Source organism: Syngnathoides biaculeatus, chromosome 12 (genome assembly GCF_019802595.1).
Source record: "Syngnathoides biaculeatus isolate LvHL_M chromosome 12, ASM1980259v1, whole genome shotgun sequence".
NCBI classification, from domain to species: Eukaryota; Metazoa; Chordata; class Actinopteri; order Syngnathiformes; family Syngnathidae; genus Syngnathoides; species Syngnathoides biaculeatus.
The window spans coordinates 23,390,020-23,408,198 of record NC_084651.1 but is presented as its reverse complement, the minus strand read 5'-3'; the positions used below and the strand labels follow the sequence as shown (position 1 = coordinate 23,408,198).

Genomic DNA, 18,179 nt, shown 5'->3' with positions numbered 1-18,179 from the left:
TTTTAGTCATATGCATCACACTTTTTTTTCTAGATTTGAATTAGTTTTATCTTTTTAGCCATTTTAAAAAAAATGGTTGTCCTCATTAGGTCTGGGGCTGAGTTGAAGCCTATCCCAGCTGATTTTGGATGAGTGCTTGGATAAACCCTTGAAATACCACCAATAGCAGGTCTGATTTGAAAAGCTTCAGTTTTTGTTGTTTGTTTTTTCATCCCTCACCCGGTGTGGTGTCAAACGTGCATGCGTATGGAAGTAAATACATATAAATACATTGAATTAATTAGTATGTGATGTCACGTAACTGGATTGGCTAGGTGTTGGGTTCTGACCTGAAGTTACCCTGCCTTCATAACACTAAATTTAGACGGTGAATTTCGAACAGCGAATTGTAGCCAGTTGAATCTCAGGATACTGAAAATATTGCATTTGAATTTTAAATGTCGAATTTTTTCATATGGTGAATTTGTTAACATTGAAACGTTAAACTTAAATACAGCTATTGAAAATGTGATCATTTACAAAATAAAATTTTCAGTGGTATTTTTCATTCAAAACCTGGTGGCACATTTACTTCCATACATGTTATGTACCAGCATTGCACTACAACAATTCACAAATTTCCATTAAAAAAAAAAAAGCCTTTCAAAGCTTGATTTCAATAAACCAATTATCTTAAGAAAGAATATTCAGTGACAGCGCACTGCATTTAAAGTGATGTTGGTCCATGAAATCCATATCGTCTGTAATAATTGACACTCCCATATGTTGAATGAAACAAAAAAAAAATTACACGCACCTCTTCTCCTTTCTTCTCTCTTCCCAGTGCATACTGCTGCCTTGTGTGTATATACCGGACTGGGATGTTGTACACTCTCCCCTTATTATAAACTACCAACGTATAGGGCTGATTTGTGTCCTGTCCTGAACTTTTCCTCACCATGAAGGCCCCATCCTGAACCATAAACCAGCACAGTCAGGGAAATGTCAATGACTATGTTATAAGAAGTAAGGAAGTTGATAAGAGCCATACTTTATTTGCGTGAAACAACAACTGGTCAGCAGTCTTGCGGTCACATTCCCCAGCAAACCATGGCTTCCCATAGACATCTGCATCCTGAAACAAAGAATAAAGTCAATAGTCAATGGGATGTTTGACTTCAGTTTAGTGTTATGCTTATTGAGAATAACCTTGTCTTGATCTGTGGCCCCATTTTCAACAGACTCACTGCTGGTTCGTTCTGGTACACAGAGAGAACTTTAGTGCCAGGAAAAAATACCAACAAACGTGGACAGAATTGTTGGTATGCCTCTGTTATTTATTCTTTCATCTTCCACTTATCCTTACTAGCGTTGCCCAGCTATCTTTAGGCGAGAGGCAGAGTACACCCTGAACTAGTCGCCACTCAATCCCACGGCACATTTAAACAAACAAACACACGCACACACATTCACAATTATGGACAATTTAGAGTCTTCAATTAATCCAACATGTATGTTTTTTTTTTTTTAGCTGTGAGAGGAAACTAAAATACCCACAGGTGTGAATGGAATGTGAGTGCGAATGGTTGTTTTAATGTGGACTGGAAGAGAGGGAGGGGGTAACCATGCACCACATGGAAGGGGGGACATACCTGTGGATGCCGAGGGAAGGGAGTTGTGTGAGTATTCCACACAGCTGAGCTGCCGACTCCATGAGATGGAGATCGCGGTAGGCAAGCCGTGGTACCGGAATACTTTGTCCAACAGGAGTTTGGTGGTCTGCTTGGCGGAGGGGATTTTGGCACTGGGATGAAGTGGACCAACTTTGAGAACCCGTCCACTACCGAAAGAACGACGGTGTGACCTTGTGAAGTCAGAAGACTGGTCACGAAATCTATAGAGATGTGGGACCATGGACGTCGAGGAACGGGTAGCGGTCATAGCTCCCCCGCGGGCCGTTGCCGGGAGGGTTTGTTGGCAGCGCAACCCGGGAACTAATTGACATATTCTCTGACATATTTTTTGATGTTCGGCCACCAAAAGCGCTGTTCCACCATCGACCACGTCTTGGCCATGCCCGGGTGACACACGGTCCCATTTGTGTGGGCCCAGTCGATTACCTTCCCCCTCAGAGGGGCATGACATATAGCCTGTCGGTGGGGCAACCTGCTGGGCTGGGGGAGTCTTTAAGGGCTTCTTTCACTTGGACCTCGATCTTCCAAGTGAAGGTCAAGACGAAGCAGGTGTCAGGAAGAATCGAGGCGTGAACGGGCTTGGTTCTCTCCCCCTCGTTTATATACGACAGCGCATCGGGCTTCCCATTCTTGGTCCCCGGCCGGTAGGACATAATGAAGCTGAACTGAGTGAAAAAGAGCACCCACCTAGCTTGCTGGGCGTTAAGCCTCTTAGTGGCTTTTAAGTATTCCAGGTTTTTATGGTCTGTCAGCACTACGAACGGGACCTGAGTCCCCTTCAACCAGTGACTCCACTCCGCCATGGGAATCTTAACGGGGAGCAACTCACGGTCGCCAATGTCATAGTCATGTTCCTCCGGCGGTTCACTCCACAGTGGCCCAGGCTTCTGCCCTCCCCGTCAGGTGGGAAATCACGAACACTATCCATGAGAAATTGGTATGAAAGGCGGAGGGCTGAAACTCAAAATGGAGATCACATTGGGTGAGAAAAGGGCTTAATATTACCTGAATCTGTGGAAAACCACTCCGCCCGGGAGAGTGGCGAACACGCGGTCCGCTGGGCGTCAGCGACCTGAAGGGGAGCGGGCTTGGATGGACTTGGATTCGTAGCGGCGGTAGCTGTCTCCGAATTAGCGCCAGTAGCACTGAACATGGACGTGAACCAGGAATCCACCAGAGCAACTATCTCCTGTAGCCGGTGGTAAGTCGCTTGGAGAGCAGTATCCTGCTAGGCTAGACGTGTTCCTTGGACTTGCAGGGCATGGGGGAGCGCAGCTGAGTCAGCTGCGTCCATGTTATGGGTAGATCGTTCTGTCACAACCAGAACACGGGGTTGAAACCCAATGCACAACAAAGGAGGCGCAGAGGCAGTTTGGGAAGCGTCTTTATTCAGACCGGTGTCAAGAACCCAATGGGCAGTCCACGGGAGCAGCAGTAATGGAATCATCAGGCGTAAGAGGCAGGTCAGTAGGCAGGCAGGAGTTGGTACATGAGACAGCAGGATCAAGATCAGGAAAGTGCGGGAACGAGGCATGGGGCAACGATCTGGCAAAGGCCAGACTGTACGTGTGGCTCCCTATAAATAGGACGTGATTTATGAGGCACAAGTGTGCCTCTCTGCTGATTGCGGCAGGTGTGTGCCGCATCGAGGACTGATACGGCCAGGACAGGGACCGATAGGGCCATGACACCCTTAATATTTTTGTTGCACAGTGTTTTAAGGTGATCGCTGCAATCAAACCATTTTTGTAACTTTCATTGAGACTTCTGCAACTCTCAGGAGGACACAGCAGGTGAGGCTGGGTGATACCACCTCATCCACGTGCACCATGAGCACTCGAGCAGACCAAGAATGTGCCCTCTCTCCACTGTTCTTCTCTGTCTATGCAAACAACTGCACTTCAACACACTCAGCTGTCAAACCCCTGAAGTTTGCAGATGACATCAGAGTAATTAGCCTCATCAAAGATGGTGATGAGTTTGTGTTTCAACAGGAAGTGGAGCAGGTGCAGCTGACACAACCTGGAGGTGAACATGCTCACGACTGTGGAGATGATTGTGGATTTATGGAGGCATCCTCCGCCACAGCTGCCCCTCAGGCTGTCCACCTGTCCTGTGTCAACCATTGACACCTTCAAGTTCCTGGGAATTAAGAGATAAAGTGGGAAACCAACGTCAACTCTACCTTCAAAAAAAGGCCAGCAGAGTATGTACTCCCTGTGGCTTCTGCGGAAGCACCGCCTGCCACATGAGGCACTTCTACACAGTGGTCATCGAATCAGTACTGTGAAGCACCACCACAGTCTGCTTTGGTGCTACCAAAAAAAAGGACAAACTCCGAACAGCAATAGAACATCAGGACTGCCAGAAAAATTAGCGGTACTGCCCTACCAACCCGGTAGGCTAAGACGAGAACATGCAAAATCCTCTTAAACCCTTCACATCCTGGTCATCAGCTATTCCAGCTCCTTCCCTCAGGTAGATCAATGCAAAATAAAACAAGCACACATTACAACAGCTTCTTCCCTCTTGCCATGAAATGGCTGGAAGCAAAGTAACTCTCCGTAGTGTATTTTCACATCTCAAGGACTTTACTGTCAATGATTGCTATTGTCATTGTGGGCCCAACTTCTTCTTCTTCTTTTCCTTTCGGCTTGTCCCGTTAGGGGTCGCTACAGTGTGTCATCTTATTCCATCTAAGCCTATCTCCTGCATCTTCCTCTCGAACACCAACGACCCTCATGTCTTCCCTCACAACGTCCATCAACCTTCTCTTTGGTCTTCCTCTAAGTCTTTTGCCTGGCAGCTCCATCCTCAGCAGCCTTCTACCAATATACCCACTCTCTTGCCTCTGGACATGTCCAAACCATCGAAGTCTACTCTCTCAAACCCTGTCTCCAAAACATCCAACCCTGGCTAACACCCTAATGAGCTCATTTCTAATCCTATCCAACCTGCTCACTCCTGGCGAGAACCTTAACATCTTCATTTCTGCCACCTCCAGTTCTGCTTCTTGTTGTCTCTTCAGTGCCACTGTCTCTAATTCGTACATCATGGCTGGCCTCACAACTTTGCCCTTCATCCTAGTTGAGACTCTTCTGTCACATAACACACCAGACACCTTCTGCCGGCCGTTACAACCTGCTTGGACCCATTTCTTGTCTTCTTTACCACACTCACCATTTCCCTGGATTGTTGATCCCAAGTATTTGAAGTCGTCCACAGTTGCTATCTCTTCTCCCTGGAGCTTCACTCTTCCCCTGCACCCCTCTCATTCACGCACATACATTTCATTTTACTGCAGCTAATCTTCATTCCTCTCCTTTCCAGTGCATGCATCCATCTATCGAATTGTTCCTCCACTTCCTCCCTGCTTTCATTGGAGATCACAATATCATCTGCGAACATCCAAGGTCCAAGGCGATTCCAAATCTAACCTCATCTGTCAGCCTATCCATGAACACAGCAAACGGGAAGGGGTTGAGAGCTAATCCCTGATCCAGTCCCACATCCACCTTAAATTCTTCTGTCACACCTACAGCACACCTCACCACTGTTCAGCTGTCCTCATACATGTCCAGTACTATTCAAACATATTTCTCCGCCATACTAGACTTAAGCATGCAGTACCACAGTTCCTCTCTTAGTACTCTGTCACAGGCTTTCTCTGGATACACAAAGACACAATGTAGCTCTTTCTGACCTTCTCTGTACTTTTCCACTAGCATCCTCAAGGCAAATAATGCATCTGTGGTATTCTTTCACGGCATGAAACCATACTGTTGCTCACAGATATTAACTTCTGTCCTGAGTCTAGCCTCCACTACTCTTTCCCATAACTTCATTGTGTGGGTCATCAACTTTATTCCTCTATAATTCCTACAGCTCTGAAATTCACCTTTGTTCTTAAAAAAGGGAACTAGAACACTTTTCCTCCATTCTTCAGGCATCTTCCTGCCCCCTAGTTTTCTGTTGGATAAATTGGTAAAAAAACTCCACAGGCATCTCTCCAAATTGCTTCCATACCTCTACAGGTATATCATCACGACCAACTGCCTTTCCATTTTTCATTCTTTGTTGTGCGTCTGTAACTTCTCCCTTACTAATCATTGCCACTTCTTGGTCCTTCACACTTGCCTCTTCTATTGTTCCTTCTCTCTCATTTTATTCATTCATCAACTTCTCAAATATTCTTTTCATCTATTTAGCACACTACTGGCAGTCAACACATTTCCATCTCTATCCTTCATCATCCTTACCTGCTGCACAACCTTCCCATCTCTATCCCTCTGTCTGGCCAACCTGTAGCGATCCTTTTCTCCTTCTTTCATGTCCAAACTGGTGTACATATTGTCATATGCCTCTTGTTTATACTTTGCCACCTCTTTCTTTGTCCTACGTCGTAACTCAATGTATTCCTTTCGCCTCTCCTCAGTCCTCTCAGTGTCCCACTTTTCCTTTGCTAATCTCTTTCTTTGTATGACTTCCTGCATTTTGGGCTTCCTCCACCATGTCTCCTTCTCCCCTTTCCTTCCAGAAGACACACCAAGTCCTCTCCTGCCTGTCTCTCTGATCACCTTGGCTGTAGTAGTGCAGTCTTCTGGGAGCTCCTCCTGTAATTGAGAGCCTGCCTCACCTCTTTCTGAAAGGCCACACAACATTCTTCCTTTCTCAGCTTCCACCAGATTGTTCTCCTTTGCCTTCTTAATTTTCCTACCCACCACAAGAGTCATCCTGCAAATCACCATCCTATGCTGTCAAGCTACACTCACCCCTACCACTACCTTACAGTCAGCAACCTCCTTCAAATTACGTCATCTGCACAAAATATAATCCACCTGTGCGCTCATGTTGGTCACTTTATGGTCCTGCATCTTCTGGAAAAAAGTGTTTACTAATGCAATTTCCATCCTTTTTCCAAAGTTCACCAACATCAGTCCCTCAAAGTTCCTTTCCTGGATGCCATACTTACCCATCACTTCTTCATTGCCCCCATTTTCTTCACCAACATGTCCATTACAATCTGCACCAATCACAACTCTCTTTCTGCCTGGGATGCTCAGAACTACTTCATCTAGTTGTTTCTAGAATTTCATCTCTGGGTCACATCCTATCTGTGGGGCATAGCTTTTTATTACATTTTACATAACACCCTCAATTTTGAGTTTCAGCCACATCACGCGATCTGATATTCTTTTCACGTCCAAGACATTCTTAGCCAGCTCTTCCTTTAAGATAACCCCTACTCCATTTCTCTTTCCACCTACTCCATGGTCAAATAATGTAAACACTGCTCCTAGAAGCCTTACTACCTTTCCACCTGTTGTCTTTTATGCACAATATATCAACATTTCTCCCATTCTTCATGTCAACCAACTCCTGAGCTTTTCTCGTCATAGTCCCAACATTCAAAGTCCCTACACTCAGTAGTAGGCTCTGTGTATTCCTCTTCTTCTTCTGCTGACGAATCTGCTTTCCTCCTCTTCTTTGTCTTCGACCCACAGTAGCTGAATTTCCACCCCTCCAGGTTAACGGTGCCGGGGGCGGTTGTTGCTAACCCGGGCCATGACCTATCCAGTATGGTATTCTTTGGATGAAGGCTATTAGTTGTTTGGCACAGTTTTACGCCGTATGCCCCTCCTGATGCAGCCCTCTGCATTTATCCGGCTTCGGACCGTCATACAGATTGCACTGGCTTCTGCCCCCGAAGGGATGCATTGTCATCGTGGCTCCAACTACCAGATACCAATTCCTTGTGTTTTCGACATACTTGGCAGCAAAGAGGATTCTGTGCCTTGCCAAAAAATTCCAGTTTGCCTCATCTGTCCATCGAACATTCCCCCACAAGCTTGTCAGCAGGCAGTTTGGCAAATTCCACACTTGCTATTATATGATTTATTTTCAACTACTGTATGTTGTCCTCCTTGATGGTCTCCCACCAAGTCAACTTTGGCTCAAACAATGATGGATGTTGTGATCTGACACAGATGTACCTTGGCCTTGCAGATAACCTTTCATCTCTTTGGAGATTTTTCTCTGCGCTTTTGTTCGCATTTGTCTCATGCTTATGTTTTTTTATTGTTATCAATTTTCCTCCGGCAGCCACATCCAGAGAGGTTGGCTACAGTCCTGCCATTCTTAATAGTCTGTATAACATTTGCAACTGTAGTCACAGGATCATCAAACTGCTTCAAGATGGTCTTATAGCATTTATCTTTAACGTCCTTGTCTAGATCAGTTATTTCCAACATTTACAGAGCCAAGGCACATATTTTACAATTGAAAAATCCCACGGCACACCCAACAAAAGTAAATTTCACCAAAAATGGATCGATTAATTACTGTATGTACTTCCTGCCATTTAATAGAAGAGGATTTTTTGTTCTGTCTGTCATTGTGCCTCACTGGCATAAATAGATGAATAAAGATACATTGTTTCTTGGAATAAATGTTTTTTTTTTTTAGCAATTAGATAAAATTGGATAACTTCCCACGGCACACCTCAAGAGCGCTCACGGCACACTAATGTGCCCTGGCACACTGTTTGGGAATCACTGGTCTAAATATATTTTCTAATTTCCGAAGCCAACACGCTCCTTTTTTTCCTCTAGTCCATGTTTAGTGTAGTATGCACCATGTCACCAAATTATTTGCCAGCCTTTGAATAGGTTAACGGATTGATTACAAAACAAGACCAAAGGTATGGATTATATTCTGTGCAGACAATGTAATCTGAAGGTTACTGACTGTAAAGTAGTGGTAGGGGAGAGTGTAGCCTGACAACACAGGATGATGGTGTGTAGGACGACTCAGGTGGTGGGTAGGAAAATTAAGAAGACAAAGGTAGAACAGAGAACCAGGTGGTGGAAGTTGAGAAAGAAAGAATGCTGTGCAGCCTTCCAGAAAGAGGTGAGACAGGGTCTCGATGGACAGGAGCAGCTCCCGGAAGACTGGACTACTATAGCCAATGTGACAGCGTCAGAGAGACAAGCAGGAGAGTACTTGGTGCATTGTCTGGTAGGAAAGGGGAGAAGGAGACCTGGTGGTGGAACCCCAAAATACAAGAAGTCATACAAGGAAAAAGATTAGCAAAGAATTGGGACAGTGAGAGGGTGAGGAGAGGCGAAAGGTATACATTGAAATGCGACGTAGGGCAAAGGTAGAGGTGGCAGAGGCTAAACAAGAGGCATTATGATGACAAGTACACCAGCTTGGACATGAAAGAACGAAAAAAGGATCTCTAAAGGTTGGCCAGACAGAGACAGAGGGATGGAGATGGGAAGGATGTGCAGCAGGTAAGGGTGATTAAGGATAGAGATGGAAATGTGTCTGGTGGCAGTAGTGTGTTGAATTGATGGAAAGAATCCTTTGAGAATTTGATGAACGAAGAAAATGAGAGAGATGTAAGATTAGAAGTGGCAAGTGTGAAGGACCTGGAAGTGGCAATGATGAGCAAAAGGGAAGTTTGAAAGGCACTACAAAAGATGAAAAATGGAAAGGCAGTTGGTCCTGATGACATACTGGTGGAGGTATGGAAGCAATGGACCTTTTGGATGGCGATCTTAAACTACGCCCCCTTAGCATGTCCCACAAGCTTACAAAATTGTGATTGAACATAACATGTTTGAAGTTGATTTTCTATCATTTATTCCAGATAATAGTGTGATATTTTTTTGCCAAATGTGTCAGACTTGTGTCCAAAAGAGTTCTACAGAGAGGTCTCAACTATTTCACACAAGGATATGTACATGGAATTAAGATTTTGGATGGAGCAGGACGCAATGTCAGAGTTACAGTGAAATGTTGGTGATCGATCCACAAAAGTTTGATGCCTCACAAACTTCATATTGAAATCCAACAGGATAAAATAGTGGAATTATACTGCGCATGTAAAGCAGGGTGAGTACTGTTTACTTGGAACGATCACGAGTAATATCATTGTAGTCTTTAGAAGTGAGTGGGTGTATTCATTTGACTTGGCTCGTAATCGAACCCAGTGCTCTGTCCTAAAAGTTTGAAGTGATACAAATAGGGAAATAGATATTTCTCTTGCATGACATCGCGCATTTACGTCTCACTAACCCGACTCTTCGGCATAAAACATTACACACTTCAGCAGGTTAGTGACACACGAACAAAGTGAAAGCTATTCTCCTGCAATGTATAAAGCACTGATAATTATTCAATCAAACTCTGAGAAGATACTTCTCCCTCACTTACCTTCGAATATACAGCCTGTTTGTTGATATTGTCCACATTTAGTTATATGTGCGCTCTTCCACAAGCCTTACTCCATCGTAGACACTTTGTCAACTGTGTTTTAGGCTTTGGGAAATGAATCAACCGGGCCCCTTGTAACCTAGCAGGATATATTTCAGCAGAATTGCACGTTCCCCAAGCGCATGTCAGGACCATTTTCTTGAGAACATTAACTTTTCCAAGCACATGGTAATGACAACCAGCATTGCTTGTGGGACAATACAGCAAGAGGGCCGTGTCAAGCCAGGGGTTAAGACAATGCGGCTATCTGATTGGCTATTATTGTACGAGTAATTGACAGGTCGGAAAGGTCCATTTGGAGATGTGGCTGTGGAGTTTGTGTGGTATTGCATGCAGGGTTCGCACGCGGCCCTAAAAGTCCCTAAAACCCCTAAATTTTCGAAGGTGCATTTAGGGGCTCCTAAAAGTCCCAAAACTCCTTAAAATTCGCGTAAACCGTTCAAGCCCCTAAAAAGGCCTTAAATTAAAAAAAATCAAAGGGAGGACCTCTACCGCCAAAATTCTCCCTAAAATATGTATCTTTTATTTAAAAAAAAATAGCGATCCGTCTGGCGTCCAAAACATCCGGAAATTGTCAACGGAAGTCACCGTGTTGACAACTAGTCGCCATCTTGTCGATATTCCATTGTTTGTTTCCGTGAGTAGACATTTCACTTCGTCTTCGTTACGACGTAGCGTAGTCCTTTCATCGATCCAACTTGTATCACGAGGAAGTTCATTTTTCAAGAAGCTTAGGTTGAAAGTAAGGAGTTTGGGAGCTGGGTTCGTCGAGATCCAAAAGATCGGCACATATTTTACTGCCATCTGTGCAAGCAGAGTTACCAGGTTGAAAAGATGGACGTCAAAGCGCTGGAGTTGCACCGGAAAAACAGGAGACACGCTGATTTGGCGAAGACTCTCTCATCTTCCGTTGGTATGAATCTGTTTCTAAAATATCAAGATAGTGAAGCATCAACTTCAGGCAGTGGTACGAGCAGTGCATGCGCACCTACAGTTGTCCAGCCATCGACTTTAACCAGCCAGAAGTCAGGCTTTATGAACGTAGTTCAATACACGAAGATGGACTTGTTAAAGGCAGAGATCGTGTGGACTTTAAAAGTGATCAGCAGCCATTACAGTTACAAATCTTGTGAAAATAATTCGAAAGTGTTTGCAGTCATGTTCTCAGACAGTGACATTGCTAAAAACTACCACTGTGGGGAAAGGAAGACTTCGTACCTGGCTACATTTGGCATCGCTGCCCACTTTTCATCTCTACTGCCTCAAAGCCAAAAAAGCCAGAATAGAGACTGACATCTACACTTATAGAGAAGGCTGACAGGCTGTGTGAGGAGGCAGAAGAAAAGAGGAATCTGAGGTTTATCACCGAGGCCAATGCACTCAGAGGCAGAGCAAAGGACAAGAGAGCCTCTTTGGCACCTCTGCAGCAACAAATAGAGGAGGCACTGGGTAGGCTCAAGGAGCTAGAGTAGGGGTGCTGAGACAGACATCAGTAGAAGACATTTGTGTATATAGTTGCAATTGTAGTTAGAATCTGTTTTTCTGTATACTGTTATGTGAAGACGTTGACAATGGTCATATCAATGAGAACTACCACAAGGGGCGACAGGTGATCACTGTCACAGGTACTGAGGTACTGGAACATTTGATCAACCAAGAACGGTTGATGGCACCATTGGGTGAGTCTTTTTTCCTTGCTCTTGATTTCCCACGATGGCCCTAAATTTTTTCTCTGCCGGCCCTAAATTTTTCGTGTCAACCCCTAAGAATGCCCCTAAAAAGCCCTTCAATTTTTTTGGTCAGACTGAGTATGAACCCTGGCATGCGGAAGTCTAGTGTAGCGGTGAAATATGTTAGAATAGTACAGGACGTGTATTAGGGCAGCAGAAAAGTGGTGAGGTGTGCCGTAGGTGTGACAGAATAATTACATGGGACAGCATTTTGCCCAGCACTGATTTCTCAGATTTATCCTCATCTGATGAAGAAATAGCAGTCTCGGTTGATCGGGAAGATGGAGGAATACTTCCATACAGATTTAAAACTCTGGCTGGAATTAATGTTGAATATTCGGATGGTTCTTCGGGTCGAATGACGTCTGACTACTAGGAGGCCTATGCGCGATATAAGTGCGTAAACAAAGGCGCTGGGAGCTCCGGACCCACAGCCGCGGAGTCTGATGAGCGAGCTCCGGCGGCCTGGTGCGAGCTGAACTTCCAGGCGGCGGAGGCCATTAGCCCCAGACGCCAAAGCTAGGCTAAAGGCCTCCACCACCACCGAAGCTCGGCCAAAGGCCTCTGCCGCAGGAGCTCGCTCGTCAGACTCCGCGCCATTCCTGTCCGAAGAACCATCGGCAGATGGTGGCCCGGAGCTCCCGGGGGCCTTTGTTTACGCACTTATGTCGTGCGTAGGCCTCTGAGTAGTCAGACCCCGCGTCATTCCGCCCGAACAACCATCGACATTAATTACAGCCACAGGTTCAAATCTGTATGGAAGTATTCCTCCATCTTCCCGATCAACCGAGACTGCTATTTCTTCATTAGATGAGGTTAAATGTGAGAAATCAGTGCTGGGCATAATGGAAAAAAAAGCCATGTAATCCAGCGTTTGGAACAACGTGGTACACATAGATCACGTGACTCGGGAAAATGTCAGCGGCCCTGAAAATTCGTAATTGTCGATAAAAGTCTCACGATTAAATGAGAAAGGATTTAACATCACATTGTCAAAATAGGGTACATATTACATGACCTTTTGGATCCACTGTTCAGGCAAAGCAATGGATTTCCCCTTTAAGGTGGAGGTGGGACTGCATCTGGGATCAGCTCTGAACCCCTACCCATTTGCCGTGGTAATAGGCTGACAGATCAAGTTAGACTGGAATCCCCTTGGACCTTGATGTTTGCAGATGATATTATGATATGCAGTGAAAGCAGGGAGCAGGTGGAGGAACAATTAGAAAGATGGAGGTATGCATTGGAAAGGAGAGGGATGAAGATGAGCTGGAGGAAAACAGAATATACTTGTATGTGCGTGAACGAGAGAGATGGAGGGGGAAGAGTTAAGCTACAGGGAGAAGAGATAGCGATGGTGGACGACGTCAAATACTTGGGGTCAACAATCCAGAGTAATGGTGAGTGTGGTAAAGAAGGGAAGAAATGGGTCCAAGCAGGTTGGAACAGCTGGCAGAAGGTCTCTGGTGTGTTATTTGACAAAAGAGTCTTTGCTAGGATGAAGGGCAAAGTTTATAAAACAGTGGTGAGGCCGGCCATGATGTACGGATTAGAGACGGTGGCACTGAAGTAACGACAGGAAGCAGAACTGGAGGTAGCAGAAATGAAGATGTTGAGGTTCTTGCTCGGAGTGAGCAGGTTGGATAGGATTAGAAATGAGCTCATTAGAGGAACAGCCAAAGTTGGATGTTTTGGAGACAAAGTTCGAGAGAGCAGACTTCGATGGTTTGGACAAGTCCAGAGGCGAGAGAGTGAGTATATTGGTAGAAGGGTGCTGAGGATGGAGCTGCCAGGCAAAAGATCGAGAGGAAGACCAAAGTAAAGGTTGATGGATGTTGTGAGGGAAGACATGAGGACAGTGAGTGTAAGAGAGGAAGATGCACAAGATAGGCTTAGATGGAAAAGATGACACGCTCTGGCGACCCCTAACGGGACAAGCCAAAAGGAAAAGAAGATTGATTACACGACACTTGTATAGGGGACACCTTGTTTGAACGTCTTTATGGTCAAATAATTTTAAATCTTTTCTAGGGATACCATTAATTTTGTTGAGGCCTGTTTCACAAGTTTTTCAAAAATATTTTTGCTGAATGACATTTCAAAATCAATGTCTGCTTTTCATAGTGAATGTTCATAATTGTTTTAAAATTTGTTATTGCTATTGTAAAATTGTGACAGTTGTGGGTTTTTCTTTCATTAACAGAGGAGTACCATCAATTCCTTACTTGTGTGTTTTAAAAACAATAACATATCCACTCTTTGTTAACGTCAAACTCAACTAATGTGGTTGTTTTCTTGAGCGTGTACCCATCGAAGTCCAATTCTTACTTACTGGAGAAGGTAACATTTGGAAGAGGTATCCTGCACAAAGAATACAGACAAATCGTAGGTCACACAAAAAAACTCGAATGGAAGTTTCCTCTGTGGTATCACACTCAAAACACTGCATGTGCCTTACTTTGTCTGTTTGTCCAGAGTGAAGGATTTTGGAGGATGTGAGTTGAGATCAGGAGAAGTCATTGGATGCGTTTGTCCTGTAATCATCCACATAGACGATCAGAATGTTGGATCCATTCATTACTTTCCGCTTGGCCTCATTGGGGTCATGGGCAAGCTGGAGCCTATTTCAGCTGACTTTGGGCGAGAGACTGTGACACACCTTGAAATACTTGCCTGTCATTCACATGGAGTTCTCAATTAAACCTACCGTCCATGTTTTTGAATGTGGGGGGGGAAACCCATGCAAGCAAGAAGAGAGAACATTCCAACTTCCAACAGATTTGAAACACGATTTCTCAACTCTTGATTTTGAAGACAACTTGCCCGTTTCAAGTTGATAAATCTTTACAGTCCGTGGAACGTTCAGAGCCAAACAATCTGTTCCATAACCCGGTTGACTTTCAAGTTCTGAATGTTATGAGAGTTTCATGCTACATGATATTTAGGTTAGAAAACTTTTGTAAAATAAATTAAGAGTTTTATGTATTTTCATATTGCTAATAGCAAGCAGTCCATCATATTCACTTTGGAGGTTCCACTGTATTTCTCTCAACTATATGCAATAATATGCTCTGACATATACTTGAAAAGATCTGAGAAGTATTTTGTACAGTAAATAAATAATTATGCTCTAATGGGACACCAAAATCTTTTAAAAAGATGTCTGCTCATTTCTTTTGAGACTGGCTGGACCAGAGCAAATACTTACGATCACAGTCTCTCTGCTTTACATCTTGTGCCTGAAGTAAGAGTCATGCAAGTGATTTTAGAAACAAAATGGCACGATGAATATTAAAGCCAGGCAATATGCTCACTCATAAAATTTACCAGTTTAAAGGGAGAGTTCGGCGACCTGAAAATGAAAATCAGGTCAAATGTCACCATCATTTAATGTACCACGAAAGGCAATGTGTAAGTTACTCACCCTCTTGGCAAAGGTTTAGGTGGGAATGGAGGAGGTTGCTCTGCAGGTTTAACCATAATCATTAATTCATATGATCTTTCGCTGCGAACCTCACCTGCTTTTATTGAAGTTATGCAATAATGTGTTTCTGTTGTTACAATAGGTGGCGTCCATCCATTTTCTAAGCCGCCTATCCTCACAAGGGTCACGGGAGTGCTGGAGCCAATCCCAGATAACTTCAGGGAGGAGGCGGTGTACACCCTAAACTGGTTGCCAGCCAAGAGTCTCCAATTAATGCGTGTTTTTGGAATATGGGTGGAAACCGGATTGGCCGGAGAAAACCCACGAAGGCACGGGGAGAACATACAAACTCCACACAGGCGGGGCCAGGATTTAACCCCGGTCCTCAGAACTTTGAGGCCATTGGTCTAAAGCTGCTCTAGTTGGCAAAACATGCTCAATTACTGGTGTTTCCTCCATTTGATACCCACTATTGTCATGATTCCACACTTCATATCTTGAGTCACTTTCAGCCTGCTGGTCCTGGATGATCAAAGAAAAAAAAATATCATGTATGTTGAGATGACTTCCTCATTTGTGAATACTTACAGTGTCGCATGATCTCCCCATTTTTGCTCTGAAATGAAGATCAGAGTAGGGAAACGTTGGTATGCTCTTATTTGGGCCTTTATGTTTCTCTTTTTCATTTAATTCTAATCACTTCAGGGTTGAAGTCATGGCTAATTTCTCACTCACATGCATTACGGTAAATACAGTAAAGAATATTTTAAGGTTTACCTGTTTGCTGAAACATGTCTTAACATGGTATCCTGTGAAGATCCCATACATACCCTTAATGAACATGCTCTAATTTTTGACAAACACAGATCTCATTTAAAAAAAAGCCCACCTCTTTCTTTGTCACTTCATACAAATCTGGAAAAAAAGTAATATTTGTAATTTAGTTAGGTGTTCAATCTGGAAATCGTTAATTTATATTCTTTGTTATTATTAATGAATCTGGGTGGCGGAACAATGTTTTATTGGTCTAAACACATCAAAATAGTCTACAAGTCAGACACATTTTTTTCCACTTTAGAGCAGGGAATTATTTAATTCATGATTATCCATCCATCCATTTTATTCGCCGCTTATTCTCACAAGGGTCGCGGGAGTGGTAGAACCTATCCCAGCTGTCAACAGTCAGGAGGCAGGGTACACCTTGAACTGGTTTCCAGCCAATCGCGGGGCACATATAGTCAGACAAGAGTCACACTCACAATCACACGTGGGAGCAATTTAGTGTCCAATTGATACTGCATGTTTTTGGAATGTGGGAGGAAATCGGAGTTTCCAGAGGAAACCCACGCAGGCATGGGGAGAACGTGCACACTCCCCACATGCGGGGCCGGGATTGAACACGGGACCTCAGAACTGTGAGGCCAACCCTTTCCAGCTGATCCACCGTGCCTCTTTTATGATTATTAATCATTAATTAATTTAATAATTTGTAATTTATTTTTGCTACACTTTGCGAAAGAAGGATCAACTTCAACAAGAGCAAGAATGTGAGAAATGAAGAAGGATGTACTTTGTCTCTCGGTTGGCCTGTGAACTTCATGGGATCCCCCCAGAAGACCGGCATGAAGTGGCTGGGGAAAGGGAAGACTGGGTGTCCTTGGTAAAACAACTGGTCCTGCAACCCAAACTCGGATAACTGGTAAATGATGGATGGATGGATGGACTTTTACCCTTCTTTCTTATATTCAGAAATGTATCTTACTAGGAGCGAAGTTCTCTGCAGGTTCTACATAGTTGCTATCCTCATTACTGCCATCTGGATTGATATAGTCTTCCTGTGGAACAGTAAAAATTACAATGCAATCATAAATTGTTATGCACACTCAATGGGAAATGCATTTTTCATATATGACATAGCTTGAAATTTAACTGAAGAAACGTGCTGTGAAAATGCATTGCCCCTTTCTTCCCTACTTTGATGCTCAAGGTCTTCAAACAAATGCACATTATTAAAAAGATAACTCAAATAAACACGAAGTAAAGTTTTAAAACAGATTTTATTTCACAAGGGGGACAAAATCTGTTCAAAGTTTACCTCTTACCTTTTCTAAATGAAGATTTTACGTCTTGCACGACTCATAGGGAATAGTTCCTATAAACAGAAATGTCTTGTTCTTTGTTCTGAATGTCGTATCAGGACAGCACCAACTGCCAGAGAAAAATTCCTTGTGTATTTTTACATACTTGGCCAATAAGGCTGATTCTGATTCATTTTTTTTGTGTGAAAAGGTTATGCCTCCTTGTTAAACTATGAATTAACTGTAGCCAATGACATGTGATCAAAGCTGTTAATTTTCACACAATTTGACCAGACACAGGCTTAATCACCTGCGATGTTCAACCAAGAAATCATGTAAATAGAACCTTTGACAAAATGAAGCCGGCTAAAAGATCTCAAAACCTGCAACAAAATCCCAGTGTCCAAAGAAATTCAAGAAGAGATAAGAAATAAATTGACATGTATCAGTGTGGAAAGGGTTACAATACAATTTCTAAAGCTTTAGGACTCCAGCAAACTGCAGTGGGATCCATTATTCACATATGGAGAAAACAAAGAATTGTGGTGAACCTTTCAGTGGCTTGCTGAACCACAAAAATGTCCTAAACAGCACAGTGAGGACTAATTCTGGAGGTCACAAAAGAACTCCCCCACCCAAAAAATAAACAAACAAATGCAACCCAACCAACCAATCTTGTAAATTTGACACATCACAGAAAAGTCTTGTTAACAAGCTGAACTCTAAATGAGAGGATTAAAAAAAAAAAAAAAATCACAAAATGTGTGAAATCAAGCTGGGGCGGTGCTGTGACTGGTTAGACTGTCTGCCTCCTCGTTCGGGGACTGGGGTTCAAATCCTGGCCTTGTCTGTGTGGACTTTGTATGTTTTCCCTGTGCTTACTTGGGTTAGGGTTTTCTCCGGGCACTCCGGTTTACATGTATTATTTGGACACCCTAAATTTTCTATAGGTGTGAATGTGAGTGCGAGTGGTTGTTTGTTTTATGTGCCTTGC

General features: G+C 43.7%; 1 protein-coding gene across 9 annotated transcripts in view; it reads right to left on the bottom strand.

Annotated features, from left to right (window-relative positions):
* blnk (B cell linker) overlaps positions 1–18,179 on the bottom strand; it is a 33,726-nt gene that overhangs the window by 383 nt on the left and 15,164 nt on the right. For 7 of the 9 annotated variants that reach the window (XM_061838120.1, XM_061838115.1, XM_061838114.1 and 4 more), the window contains 14 exons: positions 16,870–16,942; positions 16,678–16,803; positions 15,997–16,022; positions 15,885–15,916; positions 15,696–15,723; positions 15,578–15,629; positions 15,108–15,147; positions 15,011–15,035; positions 14,892–14,922; positions 14,142–14,217; positions 14,016–14,044; positions 1,189–1,238; positions 1,031–1,114; positions 797–952 (listed from right to left, as the gene is read on the bottom strand). In XM_061838120.1, the coding sequence (XP_061694104.1) occupies positions 797–952; positions 1,031–1,114; positions 1,189–1,238; positions 14,016–14,044; positions 14,142–14,217; positions 14,892–14,922; positions 15,011–15,035; positions 15,108–15,147; positions 15,578–15,629; positions 15,696–15,723; positions 15,885–15,916; positions 15,997–16,022; positions 16,678–16,803; positions 16,870–16,942 (828 nt within the window). The remainder of the gene's footprint in view (positions 1–796; positions 953–1,030; positions 1,115–1,188; positions 1,239–14,015; positions 14,045–14,141; positions 14,218–14,891; positions 14,923–15,010; positions 15,036–15,107; positions 15,148–15,577; positions 15,630–15,695; positions 15,724–15,884; positions 15,917–15,996; positions 16,023–16,677; positions 16,804–16,869; positions 16,943–18,179) is intronic. The other 2 variants (XM_061838113.1, XM_061838119.1) reach the window with 2 other exon arrangements.